Source organism: Oncorhynchus mykiss, chromosome 18 (genome assembly GCF_013265735.2).
Source record: "Oncorhynchus mykiss isolate Arlee chromosome 18, USDA_OmykA_1.1, whole genome shotgun sequence".
Classification (NCBI taxonomy): Eukaryota; Metazoa; Chordata; class Actinopteri; order Salmoniformes; family Salmonidae; genus Oncorhynchus; species Oncorhynchus mykiss.
In genome coordinates, this window is record NC_048582.1 from 5,538,783 (window position 1) to 5,559,116 (window position 20,334).

General features: G+C 43.6%; 4 protein-coding genes across 25 annotated transcripts in view; 3 read left to right on the forward strand and 1 right to left on the reverse strand.

Moving 5' to 3' along the window:
* The window catches only part of LOC110510710 (zinc finger protein 883-like), a 586,683-nt gene that overhangs the window by 385,854 nt on the left and 180,495 nt on the right, over window positions 1-20,334 (forward strand). The window lies entirely within an intron of this gene.
* The window catches only part of LOC110517120 (gastrula zinc finger protein XlCGF17.1), a 422,438-nt gene that overhangs the window by 308,791 nt on the left and 93,313 nt on the right, over window positions 1-20,334 (reverse strand). The window lies entirely within an intron of this gene.
* The window catches only part of LOC110513970 (gastrula zinc finger protein XlCGF17.1-like), a 241,069-nt gene that overhangs the window by 76,881 nt on the left and 143,854 nt on the right, over window positions 1-20,334 (forward strand). The gene's annotated exons all lie outside the window — the stretch shown is intronic.
* LOC110495587 (zinc finger protein OZF) overlaps window positions 1-20,334 on the forward strand; it is a 110,828-nt gene that overhangs the window by 12,420 nt on the left and 78,074 nt on the right. For 2 of the 3 annotated variants that reach the window (XM_036951180.1, XM_036951179.1), the window contains exon 3: window positions 6,585-6,806. In XM_036951180.1, the coding sequence (XP_036807075.1) occupies window positions 6,585-6,806 (222 nt within the window). Of the gene's footprint in view, window positions 1-6,584; window positions 6,807-7,080; window positions 9,177-20,334 lie in introns of those variants that run through there. The other variant, XM_036951178.1, reaches the window with a different exon arrangement.

The window sequence follows — 20,334 nt, forward strand, 5'->3', positions numbered from 1 at the left end:
AGTGGGTCTGGCGACGAATATGTAGCGAGGGCCAGCCGACTAGAGCATACAAGTCGCAGTGGTGGGTGGTATAAGGTGCTTTAGTGACAAAACGGATGGCACTGTGATAAACTGCATCCAGTTTGCTGAGTAGAGTGTTGGAAGCAATTTTGTAGATGACGTCGCCGAAGTCGAGGATCGGAAGAACGTGAAACAATTTTACAAGTCACATAGCTAACGTTAGATACTTTGGGTTTTGTGGTGGCATATTTCTGCTTTAACAAATGAGGAGAGTTAAACTTCACACACCAGTCAGAGTTATACTTAAACTACATCTTTAATAATAAGAGCTTTGCAATAGCCTTTGACTTTCAATGATGCGCCATCTCTAATGAACCATCGAAATGTCACAACAGAAAAGTACAAAGAACTTTTATAGCCAAGATACACCCCTCTCAATTTACTGTCATGTATTGTCATGTTGTGTCTTGTTTCTGTCCTTTCTCTTCACCCTGTCTCCCTCTGCTGGTCGTTTTAGGTTACCTTTTCTCCCCCTCTTTCCCCCAGCTGTTCCTTGTCTCCTCCTAACTACCTCGTCACCCCTTTTCCCACCTGTTCCCTTTTTCCCTCTGATTAGGTCTCTATATCTCTCTCTGTTCCTGCTTCTGTCTTTGTCGGATTCTTGTTTGTGTTTTTCATGCCTGAACCAGACTATCGTCATGTTTGCTGCAACCTTGTCCTGTCCTGTCGGAATCTGCCGGTCCATCTGAGCCTACCTATGTTTTGTTATTAAAGAAGTTCTGTTTACGTTAATTCGCTTTTGGGTCCTCATTCACGCACCGTAACAGAAGAATCCGACCAAGAATGGACCCAGCGACTTCGGATCCTCTCCACTCAGCCGTCGAGATCCAGGGAGCGATGCTAGGCAGACACGAGCAGGAATTGTCTGCTGCTCGACATGCCGTTGAGACCCTGGCCACCCAAGTCTCCAACCTCACAGAACAGGTTCACCATCTCCGCCTCGATCCACCGGCCACTTCCAGGGCTTTCGAATCTCCGGAGCCCAGAATCAATAACCCGCCGTGTTACTCTGGGGAGCCCACTGAATGCCGCTCGTTCCTCACCCAGTGTGATATTGTGTTTTCTCTCCAGCCCAACACTTACTCCAGGAGCACTGCTCGTGTCGCCTACGTCATATCTCTCCTTACTGGACGGGCTCGTGAGTGGGGCACGGCAATCTGGGAGGCAAGGGCTGAGTGTACTAACCAGTATCAGGACTTTAAGGAGGAGATGATACGGGTTTTTGATCGATCTGTTTTTGGGGAGGAGGCTTCCAGGGCCCTGTCTTCCCTATGTCAAGGTAATCGATCCATAACAGACTACTCTATTGAGTTTCGCACTCTTGCTGCCTCCAGTGGCTGGAACGAGCCGGCTTTGCTCGCTCGTTTTCTGGAGGGTCTCCGCGCAGAGGTAAAGGATGAGATTCTCTCCCGGGAGGTTCCTTCCAGCGTGGATTCCTTGATTGAACTCGCTATTCGCATTGAGCGACGGGTTGATCTTCGTCACCGAGCTCGTGGAAAGGAGCTCGCGTTCTCCGTTGCCCCCCTCTCCGCATCACTACCATCTTCCTCTGCCGGCTCGGGTGCTGAGCCTATGCAGCTGGGAGGTATCCGCATCTCGACTAAGGAGAGGGAACGGAGAATCACCAACCGCCTCTGTCTCTATTGCGGTTCTGCTGGTCATTTTGTCACTTCATGTCCAGTAAAAGCCAGAGCTCATCAGTAAGCGGAGGGCTACTGGTGAGCGCTACTACTCCTGTCTCTCCTTCAAGATCCTGCACTACCTTGTCGGTCCATCTACGCTGGACCGGTTCGTCAGCTTCCTGCAGTGCCTTAATAGACTCTGGGGCGGAGGGCTGTTTTATGGACGAGACCTGGGCTCGGGAACATGACATTCCTCTCAGACAGTTAAGGGAGTCCACGGCCTTGTTCGCCCTGGATGGTAGTCCTCTCCCCAGGATTCAGCGTGAGACGCTACCTTTAACCCTCACTGTTTCTGGTAATCATAGCGAAACCATTTCTTTTTAAATTTTTCGTTCACCTTTTACACCTGTTGTTTTGGGCCATCCCTGGCTAGTTTGTCATAATCCTTCCATTAATTGGTCTAGTAATTCTATCCTCTCCTGGAACGTCTCTTGTCATGTGAAATGTTTAATGTCTGCTATCCCTCCTGTTTCCTCTGTCTCTTCTTCACAGGAGGAGCCTGGTGATTTGACAGGGGTGCCAGAGGAATATCACGATCTGCGCACGGTGTTCAGTCGGTCCAGGGCCACCTCTCTTCCCCCACACCGGTCGTATGATTGTAGTATTGATCTCCTTCCGGGAACCACTCCCCCCCGGGGTAGACTATACTCTCTGTCGGCTCCCGAACGTAAGGCTCTCGAAGATTATTTGTCCGTAGCTCTTGCCGCCGGTACCATAGTCCCCTCCTCCTCTCCCGCCGGAGCGGGGTTTTTTTTTGTTAAGAAGAAGGACGGGTCCCTGCGCCCCTGCATAGATTATCGAGGGCTGAATGACATAACAGTGAAGAATCGTTATCCGCTTCCTCTTATGTCTTCAGCCTTCGAGATCCTGCAGGGAGCCAGGTTTTTCACTAAGTTGGACCTTCGTAACGCTTACCATCTCGTGCGCATCAGGGAGGGGGACGAGTGGAAGACGGCGTTTAACACTCCGTTAGGGCACTTTGAATACCGGGTTCTTCCTTTCGGCCTCGCTAACGCTCCAGCTGTCTTTCAGGCATTAGTCAATGATGTCCTGAGAGACATGCTGAACATCTTTGTTTTCGTTTACCTTGACGATATCCTGATTTTTTCACCGTCACTCCAGATTCATGTTCAGCACGTTCGACGTGTCCTCCAGCGCCTTTTAGAGAATTGTCTTTTTGTGAAGGCTGAGAAGTGCTCTTTTCATGCCTCCTCCGTCACATTTCTCGGTTCTGTTATTTCCGCTGAAGGCATTAAGATGGATCCCGCTAAGGTCCAAGCTGTCATTGATTGGCCCGTCCCTAAGTCACGCGTCGAGCTGCAGCGCTTTCTCGGCTTCGCGAACTTCTATCGTCGTTTCATCCGTAATTTCGGTCAGGTGGCAGCTCCTCTCACAGCCCTTACTTCTGTCAAGACGTGCTTTAAGTGGTCCGTTTCCGCCCAGGGAGCATTTGATCTCCTCAAGAATCGTTTTACATCCGCACCTATCCTTGTTACACCTGACGTCACTAGACAGTTCGTTGTCGAGGTTGACGCGTCAGAGGTGGGCGTGGGAGCCATTCTTTCTCAGCGCTCCCTCTCTGACGACAAGGTCCACCCTTGCGCGTATTTTTCTCATCGCCTGTCGCCGTCGGAACGTAACTATGATGTGGGAAACCGCGAACTGCTCGCCATCCGCTTAGCCCTAGGCGAATGGCGACAGTGGTTGGAGGGGGCGACCGTTCCTTTTGTCGTTTGGACTGACCATAGGAACCTTGAGTACATCCGTTCTGCCAAACGACTTAATGCGCGTCAGGCGCGCTGGGCGCTGTTTTTCGCTCGTTTCGAGTTTGTGATTTCTTATCGTCCGGGCTCTAAGAACACCAAGCCTGATGCTTTATCTCGTCTCTTCAGTTCTTCAGTAGCCTCCACTGACCCCGAGGGGATTCTCCCTGAGGGGCGTGTTGTCGGGTTGACTGTCTGGGGAATTGAGAGGCAGGTAAAGCAAGCACTCACTCAAACTCCGTCGCCGCGCGCTTGTCCTAGGAACCTTCTTTTCGTTCCCGTTCCTACTCGTCTGGCCGTTCTTCAGTGGGCTCACTCTGCCAAGTTAGCCGGCCATCCTGGCGTTCGGGGTACGCTTGCTTCCATTCGCCAGCGTTTTTGGTGGCCCACCCGGGAGCATGACACGCGTCGCTTCGTGGCTGCTTGTTCGGTCTGCGCGCAGACTAAGTCCGGTAACTCCCCTCCTGCCGGCCGTCTCAGGCCGCTTCCCATTCCCTCTCGACCGTGGTCTCACATCGCCTTAGATTTTGTCACCGGACTGCCTTCGTCAGCGGGGAAGACTGTTATTCTTACGGTTGTCGACAGGTTCTCTAAGGCGGCTCATTTTATTCCCCTTGCTAAGCTTCCTTCTGCTAAAGAGACGGCACAAATCATCATCGAGAATGTTTTCAGAATTCATGGCCTTCCGTCAGACGTCGTTTCGGACAGAGGTCCGCAATTCACGTCTCAATTTTGGAGGGAGTTTTGCCGTTTGATTGGGGCTTCCGTCAGTCTCTCTTCCGGCTTTCACCCCCAGTCTAACGGTCAAGCAGAACGGGCCAATCAGACTATTGGTCGCATCTTACGCAGTCTTTCTTTTCGCAACCCTGCGTCTTGGTCAGAACAGCTCCCCTGGGCAGAATACGCCCACAACTCGCTTCCTTCGTCTGCGACCGGGCTATCTCCTTTTCAGAGTAGCCTCGGGTACCAGCCTCCGCTGTTCTCATCTCAGTTCGCCGAGTCCAGCGTCCCCTCCGCTCAGGCTTTTGTCCAACGTTGCGAGCGCACCTGGAAGAGGGTCAGGTCTGCACTTTGCCGTTATAGGGCGCAGACTGTGAGAGCTGCTAATAAGCGTAGAACTAAGAGTCCTAGATATTGTCGCGGTCAGAGAGTTTGGCTCTCCACTCAGAACCTTCCCCTTAAGACCGCTTCTCGCAAGTTGACCCCGCGGTTCATTGGTCCGTTCCGTATTTCTCGGATCATTAATCCTGTCGCAGTGCGACTTCTTCTTCCGCGATATCTTCGTCGCGTCCACCCGGTCTTCCATGTCTCCTGTGTCAAGCCCGTTCTTCGCGCCCCCGCTCGTCTTCCCCCCCCCCCCCCATCCTTGTCGAGGGCGCACCCATCTACAGGGTCCGTAGGATTTTGGACATGCGTCCTCGGGGCCGTGGTCATCAGTACCTAGTAGATTGGGAGGGGTACGGTCCTGAGGAGAGGAGTTGGGTTCCCTCTCGGGACGTGCTGGACCGTGCGCTGATCGATGATTTCCTCCGTTGCCGCCAGGTTTCCTCCTCGAGTGCGCCAGGAGGCGCTCGGTGAGTGGGGGGGTACTGTCATGTATTGTCATGTTGTGTCTTGTTTCTGTCCTTTCTCTTCACCCTGTCTCCCTCTGCTGGTCGTTTTAGGTTACCTTTTCTCCCCCTCTTTCCCCCAGCTGTTCCTTGTCTCCTCCTAACTACCTCGTCACCCCTTTTCCCACCTGTTCCCTTTTTCCCTCTGATTAGGTCTCTATATCTCTCTCTGTTCCTGCTTCTGTCTTTGTCGGATTCTTGTTTGTGTTTTTCATGCCTGAACCAGACTATCGTCATGTTTGCTGCAACCTTGTCCTGTCCTGTCGGAATCTGCCGGTCCATCTGAGCCTACCTATGTTTTGTTATTAAAGAAGTTCTGTTTACGTTAATTCGCTTTTGGGTCCTCATTCACGCACCGTAACATTTACATGAGGAACCACAGATCTTATGAACAGTTCACAAAGAAATACTTTTACTTGAGAGAGAGGAGTATCCCATAGCCAGATAGCATTCACTATTAATTATCGTTCAGTTTGGTCCCTAAGATGAGGTTCTAATCTCGTTCCTGGTACTTCATAGCACAAAAACATTACCTCGTGTTATCTGTAATGCTCTTTTAGGTTTTATCACCCAAAGACATTGTAAATCTCCTCTGTCAGTGCTCTATCATAGAGGCCCATCCTCAGTGGAACACACACAATAGTTAACAGAATACTCTATTGTGTCGATTAAAACAACCATTATAGTGCAATACAAGCATTATAACAATCTTGCAATTTTCCACGACAGTTTGTCTGAGGAAATTATGTACATCCATTCAATCAATTTATTTGAGATATCTGAGCTTGTTTAGCATGTTATTGGTTTTGTGTAAAATTCACAAGCTGGTAAAATGGTGGCACCCACTCTGTCTGCGTCAACAGACTTCAGTGCAGGCAGTGCTGGTGCAGAGAGTCAATTTCACGGTCACACTACAGTTTTAAAGCTGAATGTAATGATTATCAGTTTTCTACATGTGTACTAATATTCAGACACATTAAGATGTTTCTTTGTCTATAAATGTTACTATGGTGTGAATGTGAAATAAAATTGTTTTTTGATTTAAATAATACAGTGAAGACCAGGTTATTCAGGAAAATAGTACATAGTGCTGCCTGAAACATACTGCAACCTTGTACTAAATGGTTTTTGAGTCAATTATGCAAATTTGGGAAACTCTACTCTAGGTTGAGTACATTTACATTGTGTAGACAAATGTAAAGCAGGTACTTTGTCTAATTGCAATGAATTCATGTTTTGTTCTAAATGCTTATCTACCAGATCTATTGAAATGAGATCAGCGTTTGACTTGGACAGAATGTTAACAGTATTGTGGAGCTCCTGCACCTAAAAATGATTACCGACACCTATTTCAGTCCAAGTCCAGCACTGAAATAGATCATTTAACAAGAATAAATAAACATTTTTTTTAGAATAAAGTGCCAGAACTGTCAAGACAACTTTCTGTCTGTTTCTCAATGTTACTACAGGACAACTGGAATTAAGTCTGAGGCCGGTAACATCAACAGTGAGGACAAATCCAGCCTGTCCAAACCTACAGTCACTGGGTCCTGATTGTGACAGTGGAGCCCAGTTTGCACTGCAGGGTCCAGAGATGGCATCAGTGAAGCTGGAAGACTGCAGTCAAACACTGGAGCTGAATGTCAACATTAAAGATGAAGAAGATAAGATTGAGAAATCTCTTTCTCATGGTAAGAGAATGCCAATATTGTGCGACGCTGTCATCAAGGCAAAGGGTGGCTATTTGAAGAATCTCAGTTATAATGTATTTTTAATTGTTTAACACCTTTTTGTTTACTACATGATTCCATGTGTGTTATTTCATAGTTTTGATGTCTTCACTATTATACAATGTAGAAAATAGTCAAAATAAAGAAAAAACATTGAATGAGTATGTGTTCTGAAACTTTTGACCTGTAGTGTATATCACACAACTGACTGGTTCTTCTGATGTTGTTCTCACAGGAGACCATGTTGAGACATTCTCTACATCCAGAGAGAAACAGCAGGAAGATCACAGAGCTAAGAGGTTTCACCACTGCCCACATTGTGAGGAGAATTTTTCAATTCTATCAAAGCTAAAATTACATGTAAAAATACACATAGGAGAGAATCTGTTTTCCTGTACTGACTGTGGGAAGAATTTCACAACCTCAAAGGCTCTGACAGTTCATCAGAGATTGCACAGAGGAGAGAAGTCATACCCCTGCTCTGACTGTGGAAAGAGTTTCTCTCAACTGTGCACCTTAAAAAGACATGAACATATACATACAGGAGAGAAGCCTTACTCCTGCTCTGACTGTGGGGCGAGTTTCTCTCAACTGTACAACTTAAAAAGACATGAACGCATACATACAGGAGAGAAGACTTACTCCTGCTCTGACTGTGACAAATGCTTCAAAAGATCAACTGCTCTAAAGGTTCATCAGAGAACACACACGGGAGAAAAGCCTTACTCCTGCTCTGACTGTGACAAATGCTTCAAAAGATCAACTGCTCTAAAGGTTCATCAGAGAACACACACAGGAGAAAAGCCTTACTCCTGCTCTGACTGTGGGAGGAGTTTCTCTAAACTGTACAACTTAAAAACACATGAACGTGTACATACAGGAGAGAAGCCTTACTCCTGCTTTTACTGCGAAAAAATCTTCAGAACATCATCTGATCAAAAAGTTCATCAGAGAACACACACAGGAGAGAAGCCTTACTCCTGTTCTGACTGTGGAAAGCGATACTCTCAACTGGGCCACTTAAAAACACATGAACATATACATACAGGAGAGAAGCCTTACTCCTGCTCTGACTGTGAAAAATGCTTAAAAACATCAGCTGAGCAAAAAGTTCATCAGAGAACACACACGGGAGAGAAGCCTTATTCCTGCTCTGACTGTGAAAAATGCTTCAAAACATCAACAGATCGAAAAGTTCATCAGAGAATACACACAGGAGAGAAGCCTTACTCCTGCTTTTACTGTGAAAAATGCTTCAAAACATCAACTGATCGAAAAGTTCATCAGAGAACACACACAGGAGAGAAGCCTTACTCCTGCTCTGACTGTGAAAAATGCTTCAAAAGATCAACTGCTCTAAAAGTTCATCAGAGAAATCACACAGGAGATAAGCCTTACACCTGCTCTGACTGTGGAAAGAGTTTCTCTCAACTGGGTGACTTAAAAACACATGAACGTATACACACAGGAGAGAAGCCTTTCTCCTGCTCTGACTGTGAAAAATGCTTCAAAACATCAACTGAGCAAAAAGTTCATCAGAGAACACACACAGGAGAGAAGCCTTACTCCTGCTCTGGCTGTGGAAAGAGATTCTCTCAACTGGGCCACTTAAGAAGACATGAACTTATACATACAGGAGTGAAGCCTTACACCTGCTCTGACTGTGGAAAGAGTTTCTCTCAACTGGGTGACTTAAAAACACATGAACGTGTACATACAGGAGAGAAACCTTACTCCTGCTTTTACTGTGAAAAAATCTTCAGAACATCAACTGAGCAAAACGTTCATCAGAGAACACACACAGGAGAGAAGCCGTACTCCTGCTCTGACTGTGGAAAGAGTTTCTCTAAACTGGGGGACTTAAAAACACATGAACGTATACACACAGGAGAGAAGCCTTACTCCTGCTCTGACTGTGGAAAGAGTTTCTCTAAACTGTACAACTTAAAAAGACATGAACGTATGCATATAGGAGTGAAGCCTTAATCCTGCTCTGATTGTGTAAAATGTTTCACAACATCAACTGACCTAAAAGTTTGTCAGAATTCACACTGGAGAGAAGCCTTACTCCTGCTCTTAATGTGGCAAGAGTTTCTCCCGATTGGAAAATACATAGTTGACCGAAGCCTTATCAAAGCACTGACTGTGAGAAGATATTCTACAGATTTTTGCCATTTAAAAAGACACCAATGTGTACATAAAGGAGAGAAGCCTCATCAGCTCTCTCAGACCAGCTAAGATTAGACACTCCACTTTATTCTCATCTCATTAAATAATTGGCAACATTGAATTGGATCAAATGAAGCGTAGAACACTGTATTGTAAAAAAAACAAAACATTAAGGACACCTGCTCTTTCCATGACCAGCTGATCCTTAATGATTTAGTTGTTGTGTATTTGTTATGGATCTCCATTAGCTTTCAACAAACAAACAAAACTGCTGTTGCAGTGGGCTAAGGAATGAAAACACTGGAAAATTGGAAACATACTGCCTGGTCTGATGAACCCTGGTTCCTGCTGTTTCACGCTGATGGGAGGACTGGGGTATGGAGGAAACCACGAGGACATACATCCAGTGGTGGAAAAAGTACCAAACTGTCAGACTGAGTGAAAGTAATGAAACCTCAATAGAAAATGACTCAAGTAAAAGTGAGTCACCCATTAAAATACTACTTGAGTAAAAGTCACCCATTAAAATACTACTTGAGTAAAAGTATTTGGTTGTAAATATACTTATGTATTAAAAGTAATTGCTAAAATATACTCCATCAAAAGTAAAAGTATGAATAATTTCAAATTCCTTAAATGAAGCAAACCAGACTGACTGTACAACTGTGTTGTGTTTTTTTAATATTACAGATATCCAGGGGCAGACTCCAACACTCAGACATCATTTACGAATGATGCATTTGTGTTTAGTGAGTCTGCCAGATCAGAGGCAGTAGGAATGACCAGGGATATTCTCCTGATAAGTGTGTGAATTGGACCATTTTCTGTTCTGCTAATCATAAATGTAACAAGTACTTTTGGGTGTCAGGGAAAATGTATGTAGTAAAAAGTACATTTTGTTTAGGAATGTAGTGAAGGAAAAGTTGTCAAAAATATAAATAGTAAAGTACAGATACTACAAAAACTACTAAATGAGTTCTTTAAATAATTTTTACTTCAGTAGTTTATACCACTGCCTGCATCCATGCCGTGTGTCAGCATTGCAGGGTGGTGGTGTGTTTTCAGGGCACACATTGGGCCCCTTGATAAAAGTTGAGCAATGTTTGAATGCCACGGGATATTGTGAGAGCAAAATTGCAAGATTATGTTATATTAGTTTAATTTTATCAAATGGTTGTTTTATGCAACAGAATAGAGGGTTCTTATAACTCTATGGTTTCTGTGTGAACTGAAAAGTGGGCCTCTGGGAGATTTAACACTGACAGAAGATTTACATTGTCTTGGGTTGATAAACCTAACAAGACCGCATTCCATAGCATGAGTTAATGTTTCTGTCCTGAGGTACCAGGGGGAGATGGCTCCAGTGTGGAGTTGGGGGGCCAGACCCTGGTCTCTACACAATGAGAAATTAGTACATTTCATACGAATCTTTCCCTTGTGGCCCATTTCATAAATCTGTTGTTTGTCATAAACATCCAGGAGGATGGACTTTGCTATAAAATGTTGTGGCTTAGTCCTGCTGGTTGGGCTCTCAACTAATCACCTACGACACAGTCATTGACCAGCTCCATTACTGCAGTAATTAAATAATAAAGTTAGATTGTTTTGAAGAAATGTATAAGTCTCTCCTTTTGATTACAATAGTTCCACCACAATATCTAAACATCATTTGCCAATCAGGTGCATCCCTTCATGGCGGCAGTGCAAATTGATTTTATTTTCATTATGATTATGCCACAAGGCTTGTCCAGGAATGGTTCCAAGAACATCACAGTGAATTCAGCTCACTGAATTCCCTGTAATTGTACATCTGTGGGAGGAGATGGAACGAGCTATTCGGAGAAGATCCACTCCCAGCCAACTTGACACGATTGTAGGAAGCATTGGAGTCCACATGGGCCAAGCATCCCTGTCGAAACGCTCTCAACACCTTGGACAGTCCGTGCCCGAAGATCTTTAGGCTGACATTCTAGATGATTCTGTGTATCGTAAGTTCAAATAAAGTTCACATAATAATAATTTCTAAAATCTAACAATTTGATGAAATGATAGCCTATTTGGTAATGACAGTCATGACACATTTTTTTTTTAAACTGGTGCAATAAATATTTTTAAAGTCTTTTGGAAGTGTGATACATAGACTAATGTCAAAAGTCTGGGAGTGAGAATTCTTTATAAAATAAAACATTTTAAAAGCTGAAAAAAGTGAGGTTATTTAGTATCTACTTAATGGATGTGAAATAAACATATCTAAATTAAAGTCTTCAAGACTATTTACATGATCAACTGGGCATTACAACAGCCTGACCCTCTATATAGTCTTGGGTATATATTGAGCTCTAACAAATGGTGTTGTGTAAAAGGTCTGTTGAAATGAAGACTGTAGTGGTGTGAGAAAGGGAACACAAGCTTCCTCTCTGGTTCCATTCTCCAATAGTAACTGGGTCATTATTGAATTGCATGGGTAATGCTGTTTCTTGTCTTTGGTACGCTATAAAACACTTATTTAATAAGAAAACACAAGCACTTTATACTGATAAACATCTCTTTGTATGCACTGTAGACATAACTGGTGCCTAGCGAATGGGCTTGTCACCACGGTGATGTGTAGAGATGTAGTGACATGTTTTGAGTAGATACATTCTTTAGAATTCCATGAATGAAACAAAGACATTCAGTAGATCAATACAGCGGCAGTAGTGTATCTGGTCTCAAAGATGATGCTGAAAAACCATGTCAGTGCTGAGGTTAAAAAAGTTTGAAATATCCAATAAATGTCGTTCCACTTCATGATTGTGTCCCACTTGTTGTTGATTCTTCACAAAAAAAATACAGTTTTATATCTTTATGTTTGAAGCCTGAAATGTGGCAAAAGGTCGCAAAGTTCAAGGGGGCCGAATACTTTCGCAAGGCACTGTATGATCTCTGTAATTGCAAACAAAGGTTTCTGTATCAAATATTAAGTTCTGCTTTTCTGATGAATCAAATACTTATGTCATGCAATAAATTGCTAATTAATTACTTAAAAATCATACAATGTGATTTTCTGGATTCTTGTTTTAGATTCCGTTGCTCACAGTTGAAGTGTACCTATGATAAATTACAGACCTCTACATACTTTGTAAGTAGGAAAACCTGAAAAATCGTCAGTGTATCAAATACTTGTTCTCCCCACTGTATCTCACATGTTTATACTGTATCTTATACCATTTATTGCATCTTGCCTATGCCGCTCGGTCATAGCTCATCCATATATTTATATGTACATATTCTTATTCCATCCCTTTAGATTTGTCTGTATTAAGTAGTTGTTGTGTAATTATTAGATCACTTGTTAGATATTACTGCATTTGGTGCAATGCTTAGCTTCACTTGTGCCGAATCTTGCTTTCCAGCACAACAAAAGTCCCCTCCAACAAGAGTTACGTCTCTTTCAGCAATATTTTTTGCGATTAACCGGAACACGCGGAAAACACAAATACACCGTTGGTCTACTCGCATCAATGAAAAGAGACAGAGATAATTACTAGCTTGGTCAAGCCAGTATCTACTCAAATTTTAATCGGCTGGCCCTACGTCCATGCTCGAGAAATTAATTATGACCAAGTCTACTCGCTCCTGAATGCGATAGACAAAAATACTTGTTGGGCCCAATGTAGTGTTATTTTTCTCAGAATGCCTGCATCGTCTGGTACATATGCCCCAGCTCATAGCATTCAGTAAATCCTCTTACACACTGATGTGTGTCAGATATACAACACGAGTCAATCTCGCTTTACTAGTATCTGGGTGAAAAAGAAAAACTACACACACGCCACTCTCAACAATAATCATGATTGGTGTATGAGTAACTTGCTACACAATTCCTATGGACTGAATTCAACAGTGAGGCCTAGTTTATCTTTGGTTTCTAGCACGGGGGCATCAATATGACGTGACGTTAATGTGATGACATTCTATTTACTGAATAATGAACTGTTTATTATTACATGATTAAATTAATCCTGTAACAATTAACTCAGTAACCTGGAGCAGCCACAGGAAAATGTTGTTTAATGAGTTACCATTTCCCGAATTAACTCATAGAATATATCGATTTCATAGCAGTCACCAATTCATTCATTTCATCAGTCTCCTTCTGAACGTCGCATAATTCGGAAATCTGCACAAACCAAGGTCTCACTAATCATTCCGTACCACACATTGAGTTGATTATTTATTTACTAACAAGCTAAACGATAACATAAGATACATATACACAAACAGTCTAGGTTATTGGTTAGAACTTCATACAATGGCAACAGGTCCCTAGTGGACCACAAGATAGAGATTTACATAGAGAGCAAGAGAGAAATTCAACACTTGGATACATTTGTAAACTATGCTTAGTTTCAGCCCTAACAGCTTGCCCTGAACTGCCCCTGTTATGGGTTAAAAGTGTAATGCATGTATTTACGTGTGGGAAAGGTTTGGCCAGCGCCTTGTTCATTCGTCTTCAGGTGCAAGTCTCCGATTCTCCAAACGATGTCAATGTCCTTTCTCATAGTTGTCAGTTTCCTTGCACTCGTTCTGTGAGAGTGGGCTTCTGAGGAGGCTAATCAGCCGTGTCGACGCTGCTGGCGTGGGTAAGAGGGCCGTGTACACAACCGGTGACTTGAAAAGAATAGCCAGATGGTCCTGCTTAAATTCAACTTCCTAGATACAGTACTTAGAATAGCTACTCCACCATAAACTTGATTGTTCAGATATTTACTTTGTCTTCAACCTCGTGTTGCGTTTCGGGGTCACGACTAGCAGTAGACCTCGGCTGCAGTGCATGTTCAATTTAGTCTATGTAAATTCTTAACTCATGTTTTATACCCTAGAGTAGAAAGGGGCGTTTCCATCTTTATGACACACTCTCTGGGATCCCGGGGCGTAGCTAGTTACAAGGCAACGTATTAGGACAACTAAAATCAGTCTTATCACCATAACATCCTCTTTCATCTGCATATTCTCGACACAAAGTATGTAAACATCACATATACATTATGAAAACTCTTCAATTTAATGTTTTCGTTATAACATCCTCAACTAACTTTTAAGAACATCATAAAATAGACATTCATTTTCATATTCCATCCATCATTGTTTCCACCATTTGGCTGATCAAATATACATGTTCCAATGTCCATTTATTTGATGTTGTGTGGTTTTGGGCTGTAAACTCTTCCTAATGCACACAGACATTCCAGTCTCTCACATTAGAGAACAGAATGGAGATGGGCTGTTGCCTTATAATTTATGATGGGCGTGAGGTCATAAACCCCCCCCATCAATCCCTCTATACTTCTCCCCCTCTTTGGGAGGGAGAGATCTCTCTGTAGAACCGGGATCCACTGTAACCTGTTCCTCACAGGACCATCCTGACAGTCCCCCTCTGGTGGGTTCAACTTGGAAGGATCCTACATCTTGCAACCCACCATAAGAATGACCATCGGATGTCAACAATTGTATATACACAGTGTAGGTCATTTGTTTGTGAGAATGGGATCAAATTTGGTTTATATATAGACACATTAAAACAGTTTGTTTCATTTAAAATTATACACAAGAGAAGATGTTGCCCAGAACAAATTGTACAAAAATTATATCAATTAACTTCAACAGTTAGTCAACAGGTCCTGAGCACTCGGTAGCAGGTTCTCATCAAGAATCTCTCTGTACTTTGCTCATTTCAACATTCCCTCGATCCTCCCTGCCGTTGAAAAACATAACCACAGCATGATGCTGTCACCACCATGCTCTGACATGCACTGTCAAATGTGAGACCTTATATAGACAGGTGTGTGCCTGTTTGAATTGAATTTACCAAGTGGACTCCAATCAAGTTGTTGAAACATCACAAGGATACTTAATGGAAACAGGATGCACCTGAGAACAATTTAGAGTCTCATAGCAAATGGTATGAATACTTATTTATTATTTGCCAAAAAACATGTTTTCAATTTGTCAATTTGTCATTGTGTGTAGATTGAGGACATTTTTTAAAATGTAATCCATTTTATGATAAGGCTGTAACTTTACAAAATGTGGAAAAAGTCCAGGGGTCTGAATACTTTCCTTTGGCACTGAGTGTACAAAACATTAGGAACACCCTCCTAATATTGAGTTGCAATTCCTTTTGTCCTCAGAACAGCCTCAATTCGTCAGGCCATGGACTCTACATGGTGTGGAAAGAAACCCACAGGGATGCTGGGCCATGATGACTTCCCACAGTTGTGCCAAGTTGGCTGGGAGTGAATATCTCTTCCCACAGTTGTGCCAAGTTGGCTGGGAGTGAATATCTCTTCCCACAGTTGTGCCAAGTTGGCTGGGAGTGAATATCTCTTCCCACAGTTGTGCCAAGTTGGCTGGGAGTGAATATCTCTTCCCACAGTTGTGCCAAGTTGGCTGGGAGTGAATATCTCTTCCCACAGTTGTGCCAAGTTGGCTGGGAGTGAATATCTCTTCCCACAGTTGTGCCAAGTTGGCTGGGAGTGAATATCTCTTCCCACAGTTGTGCCAAGTTGGCTGGGAGTGAATATCTCTTCCCACAGTTGTGCCAAGTTGGCTGGGAGTGAATATCTCTTCCCACAGTTGTGCCAAGTTGGCTGGGAGTGAATATCTCTTCCCACAGATGTTCAATTGGATTGAGATCTGGTGACACGGCAGGCTACTGCAGTAAGCTGAATTCACGTGTGTTCGTGGAACCGTCCCTGGACAAGCCTTGGGGCATAATACTGCTGAAAAAATATATTTGCAGCTGGATACATTGCTGCCATGAAGGGACGCACCTGATTGGCAATGATGTATAAATATCCTGTGGCATTCAAATGTTGCTCCGCTTTTATCAAGGTGGCCCAATGTGTGCCCTGAAAACACACCCCACACCATCACCACCAGCCTGCAATGTTGACACACGGCATGGATGCATGTACTCATGGTTTTCTCCATAGCCTAGTCTTCCCATCAGCATGACACAGCAGGAACTGGGATTATCTAGACCAGTGGATCCCAAAATGTTTATAGTCCCGGACCCCTTCAAACATTCAACCTCGAGCTGCGTACCCCCTCTACCACCAGGGTCAGCGCACTCAAATATTGTAAGCCACACACACACACACACACACACAATAGGATACATTTATTAAACATAAGAAATTAGTGTGAGTTGTCGTCACAACCCGGCTTGTTGGAAGTGACAAATAGCTCTTATAGGACCAGGGCACAAATAATAATACATTTCGTTCTTTATTTAACCATTTTACATATAAAACCTTACTTGTTAATTGACATTTTTGAATAACTCACCACAGGTTAATGAGAAGGTTGTGCTTGAGAGGATGCACATAGCAATGTTGGTTTGTATTGGAGTCTCCGTCTTAAATCATTTTCCACACACAGTCTGTACCTGTATTTAGTTTTTATGCTAGTGAGGGCCGAGAATTCACTCTCACATAAGTACGTGGTCGCAAAGGGCATCAGTATCTTTACAGCGCAATTTGCCAAGGCAGGATACTCTGAGCGCAGCCCTATCCAGAAATCTGGCAGTGGCGTCTGATTAAATTCCATTTCCACAGATCCGCTTTTTGTAATTTTGATGAGGCTCTCCTGATCAGATATCGGTAAGTGGACTGGAGGCAGGGCATGTAAGTGGACTGGAGGCAGGGCATGTAAGTGGACTGGAGGCAGGGCATGTAAGTGGACTGGAGGCAGGGCATGTAAGTGGACTGGAGGCAGGGCATGTAAGTGGACTGGAGGCAGGGCATGAAAGGGATAACGAATCCAGCTGTTTGTGTCATCTGTTTCGGGAAAGTATCTGTGTAATTGCGCACCCAACTCACTCAGGTGCTTCGCAAGATCACATCTGACATTGTCCATAAGCGTAGGGTCATTTTCACACGCAAAAAAATATCATACAATGATGGAAAGACCTGTGTTGTCCTTGTTAATGCAGACAGAGAAGAGCTCCAACTTCTTATTCATAGCCTCAATTTTGTCCCGCACATTGAATATAGCTGCAGAGTCCCTGTAATCCTAGATTCAGATCATTCAGGCGAGAAACAACATCACCCAGAGAGGCCAGTCATGTGAGAAACTGATCATGCAAGCAGTCAGACAAGTGAAAATTATGGTCAGTAAAAAAAAAGCTAAGTACGTCTCTCAATTTAAAAAAAAACGTGTCAATTTGCCCCTTGATGACCAGCGCACTTCTGTATGTTGTAAAAGCATTGCATGGTCGCTGCCCATATCATTGCATAGTGCAGAAAATGCACGAGAGTTCAGGGGCCTTGCTTTAACAAAGTTAACCATTTTCACTGTAGTGTCCAAAACATCTTTCAAGCTGTCAGGCATTCCCCTTGGTAGCAAGAGCCTCTCGTGGATGCTGCAGTGTACCAAAGTAGCGTCGGGAGCAACTGCTTGCACCAGCGTTACCACTCCACTATGTCTCCCTGTCATGGCTTTCGCGCCATCAGTACAGATACCAACACATCTTGACCACCAAAGTCCATTTGATGTCACAAAGCGGTCCAGTACTTTAAAAATATATCCTGTTGTCCTGGTTTCCAGTAGTTTGCAGAAGAGGATGTCTTCCTTAATTGACCCCCCCAAAAACGTAACAGACATATACCAGGAGCTGTGCCAGGCCCGCCACGTCTGTTGACTCATCCAGCTGTAACGCATAGAATTCACTGGCTTGTATATACGAAGCAGTAATTGTATCAAAACATCTCTTGCCATGTCGCCGATGCGGTATAGTTTTTTTGGGCCTTTCCTCCAGCCATATCCACGGAAGCAGGAAGAATGAAGTCCTCCACAATAGTATGGTGCTTGCCTGTCCTAGCCACTCGGTAGCTCACCATATAAGACGCTTCTAGCCCCTTCTTATTAATGGTATCTGTTGCTTTAATAGGTGTCTTACTACTCGAAAGTTGTCTTAATTCTCGCTCAAAAAACTCCTGTGGCTTATTTTTCAAATTGGCATGCTTTTTTCTAAATGTCTGCGCAAGAGTGAAGGTTTCAGTTGTGAGCTATAAACACACTTTGGCTGAGGAAAGGCACTATTCCCAATATAAGTGAACCCGAAATCAATGTAGGACTCATCATATTTGCACCTCTTTGATGGTCCAACATCCCTGTCTGTTGTTTGGTGCTTTCCCAGGTAAAGGGGCAGTAGCTCTTCGGCTGCATCAGATTCACAACTGTCAGCAAAATTGCAAAATTGACAAGATGCTCACTGATCATTCCATAACGCTCCCTGTTCTCTGCATTGTTCTCTCACAGTGAGAAACAATAGGACTAAAAGTGTTCTTCATTTGATCCAATTCAACATTGCAAATTATTTTATGAGAAGAATTAAGTGGAGTGACTAATCTCAGCTGGTCTGAGAGAACTGATGAGGCTTCTCTCAAGTGTGTAGCCATTGGTGTGTTTTTACATTGCAAAATCGGGAGAAGCTCTTGCTACAGTAAGAGCAGAAGAAAGGCCACTCTCCCGTGTATATTCTTTGAAGATCGTTTAGCTCAGCTCATGATTTAAAACTGTGGAAACTGTCATTGCAGTAGTAAGGCTACTCTCCTTTATGTATACCTTGGTGTCTTTTTAAGTGGCCCAGTTGAGCGAAACTCTTTCTACAGTCAGAGCAGGAGTAAGGCTTCTCTCCTGTGTGTATACGTTTATGATTTTTTAGGTTGCACGGTTGAGAGAAACTCGCCCCACAGTCAGAGCAGGAGTAAGGCTTCTCTCCTGTGTGTATACGTTCATGTTGTTTTAAGTTTCCCAGTTGAGAGAACCTCGCCCCACAGTCAGAGCAGAAGTAAGGCTTCTCTCCTGTGTGTGTTCTCTGATGAACTTTAAGCTCAGATGATGTTGTGAAGCATTTTCCACAGTCAGAGCAGGAGTAAGACTTCTCTCCTGTGTGTATACGTTCATGCTGTTTCAGGTGGCTCGATTGAGAGAAACTCTTCCTACAGTCAGAGCAGGAGTAAGGCTTCTCTCCTGTGTGTATACGTTCATGCTGTTTTAGGTGGCTCAGTTGAGAGAAACTCGCCCTACAATCAGAGCAGGAGTATGGCTTCTCTCCTGTGTGTGTTCTCTGATGAACTTTTAGCTCACCTGATGTTGTGAAGCATTTTATACAATTAAAGCAGGAGTAAGGCTTCTCTCCTGTATGTATGCGTTCATGTATTTTTAGATCGCCCTGTCGAGAAAAACTCTTTCCACAATCAGAGCAGGAGTAAGGCTTATCTCCTGTATGTATATGCTCATGTGTTTTAAAGTGGCCCCGTCGAGAAAACCTCTTTCCACAATCAGAGCAGGAGTAAGGCTTCTCGCCTGTGTGTACACGTTCATGTTGTTTTAAGTTTCCCAGTTGAGAGAAACTCGCCCTACAGTCAGAGCAAAAGTAAGGCTTCTCTCCTGTGTGTGTTCTCTGATGAACTTTTAGTTCAGATGATGTTGTGAAGCATTTTACACAGTCAGAGCAGGAGTAAGGCTTCTTTCCTGTGTGTATACGTTCGTGCTGTTTTAGGTGGCTCAGTTGAGAGAACCTCGCCCTACAGTCAGAGCAGGAGTATGGCTTCTCTCCTGTGTGTGTTCTCTGGTGAATTTTTAGCTCACCTGATGTGGTGAAGCATTTTACACAATTAGAGCAGGAGTAAGGCTTCTCTCCTGTATGTATACGTTTGTGTGTTTTTAGGTCGCCCCGTCGAGAGAAACTATTTCCACAGTCAGAGCAGAAGTAAGGCTTCTCTCCTGTGTGTACTCTCTGATGAACTGTCATAGCCTTTGATGTTGTGAAACTCTTCCCACAGTCAGTGCAGAAATACAGATTCCCTCCTTTGTGTATTCTTAGGTGTATTTTTAGCTTTGATAGAATTGGGAAAATCTCCTCACAATGTGGGCAGTGGTGAGACCTCTTAGCTCTGTGATCTTCCTGCTGTTGCTCTATAGATGTAGAGAATGTCTCAACATGGTCTCCTGTGTGAACAACATCAGAAGAACCAGTCAGTTGGTGTAATATACAGTACCAGTCAAAAGTTGACACACCTACTCATTCAAGGGTTTCTTTATTTTTGCTATTTTCTACAACATCAAAACTATGAAATAACATATATAGAATCATGTAACCGAAAAATTGTTAAACGAATCAAAATATCTTGTAGTTTGCCTTAACAGCAAGGATTGGTAACGACACAGACTCATTTCATAGAACTTTAAAACACTGGCAGCTTGTCTACTTCACTTCTTTAGTCTCCTCTCTGATCACTCCAGACAGCCCAGTGAATAAAACAAATGC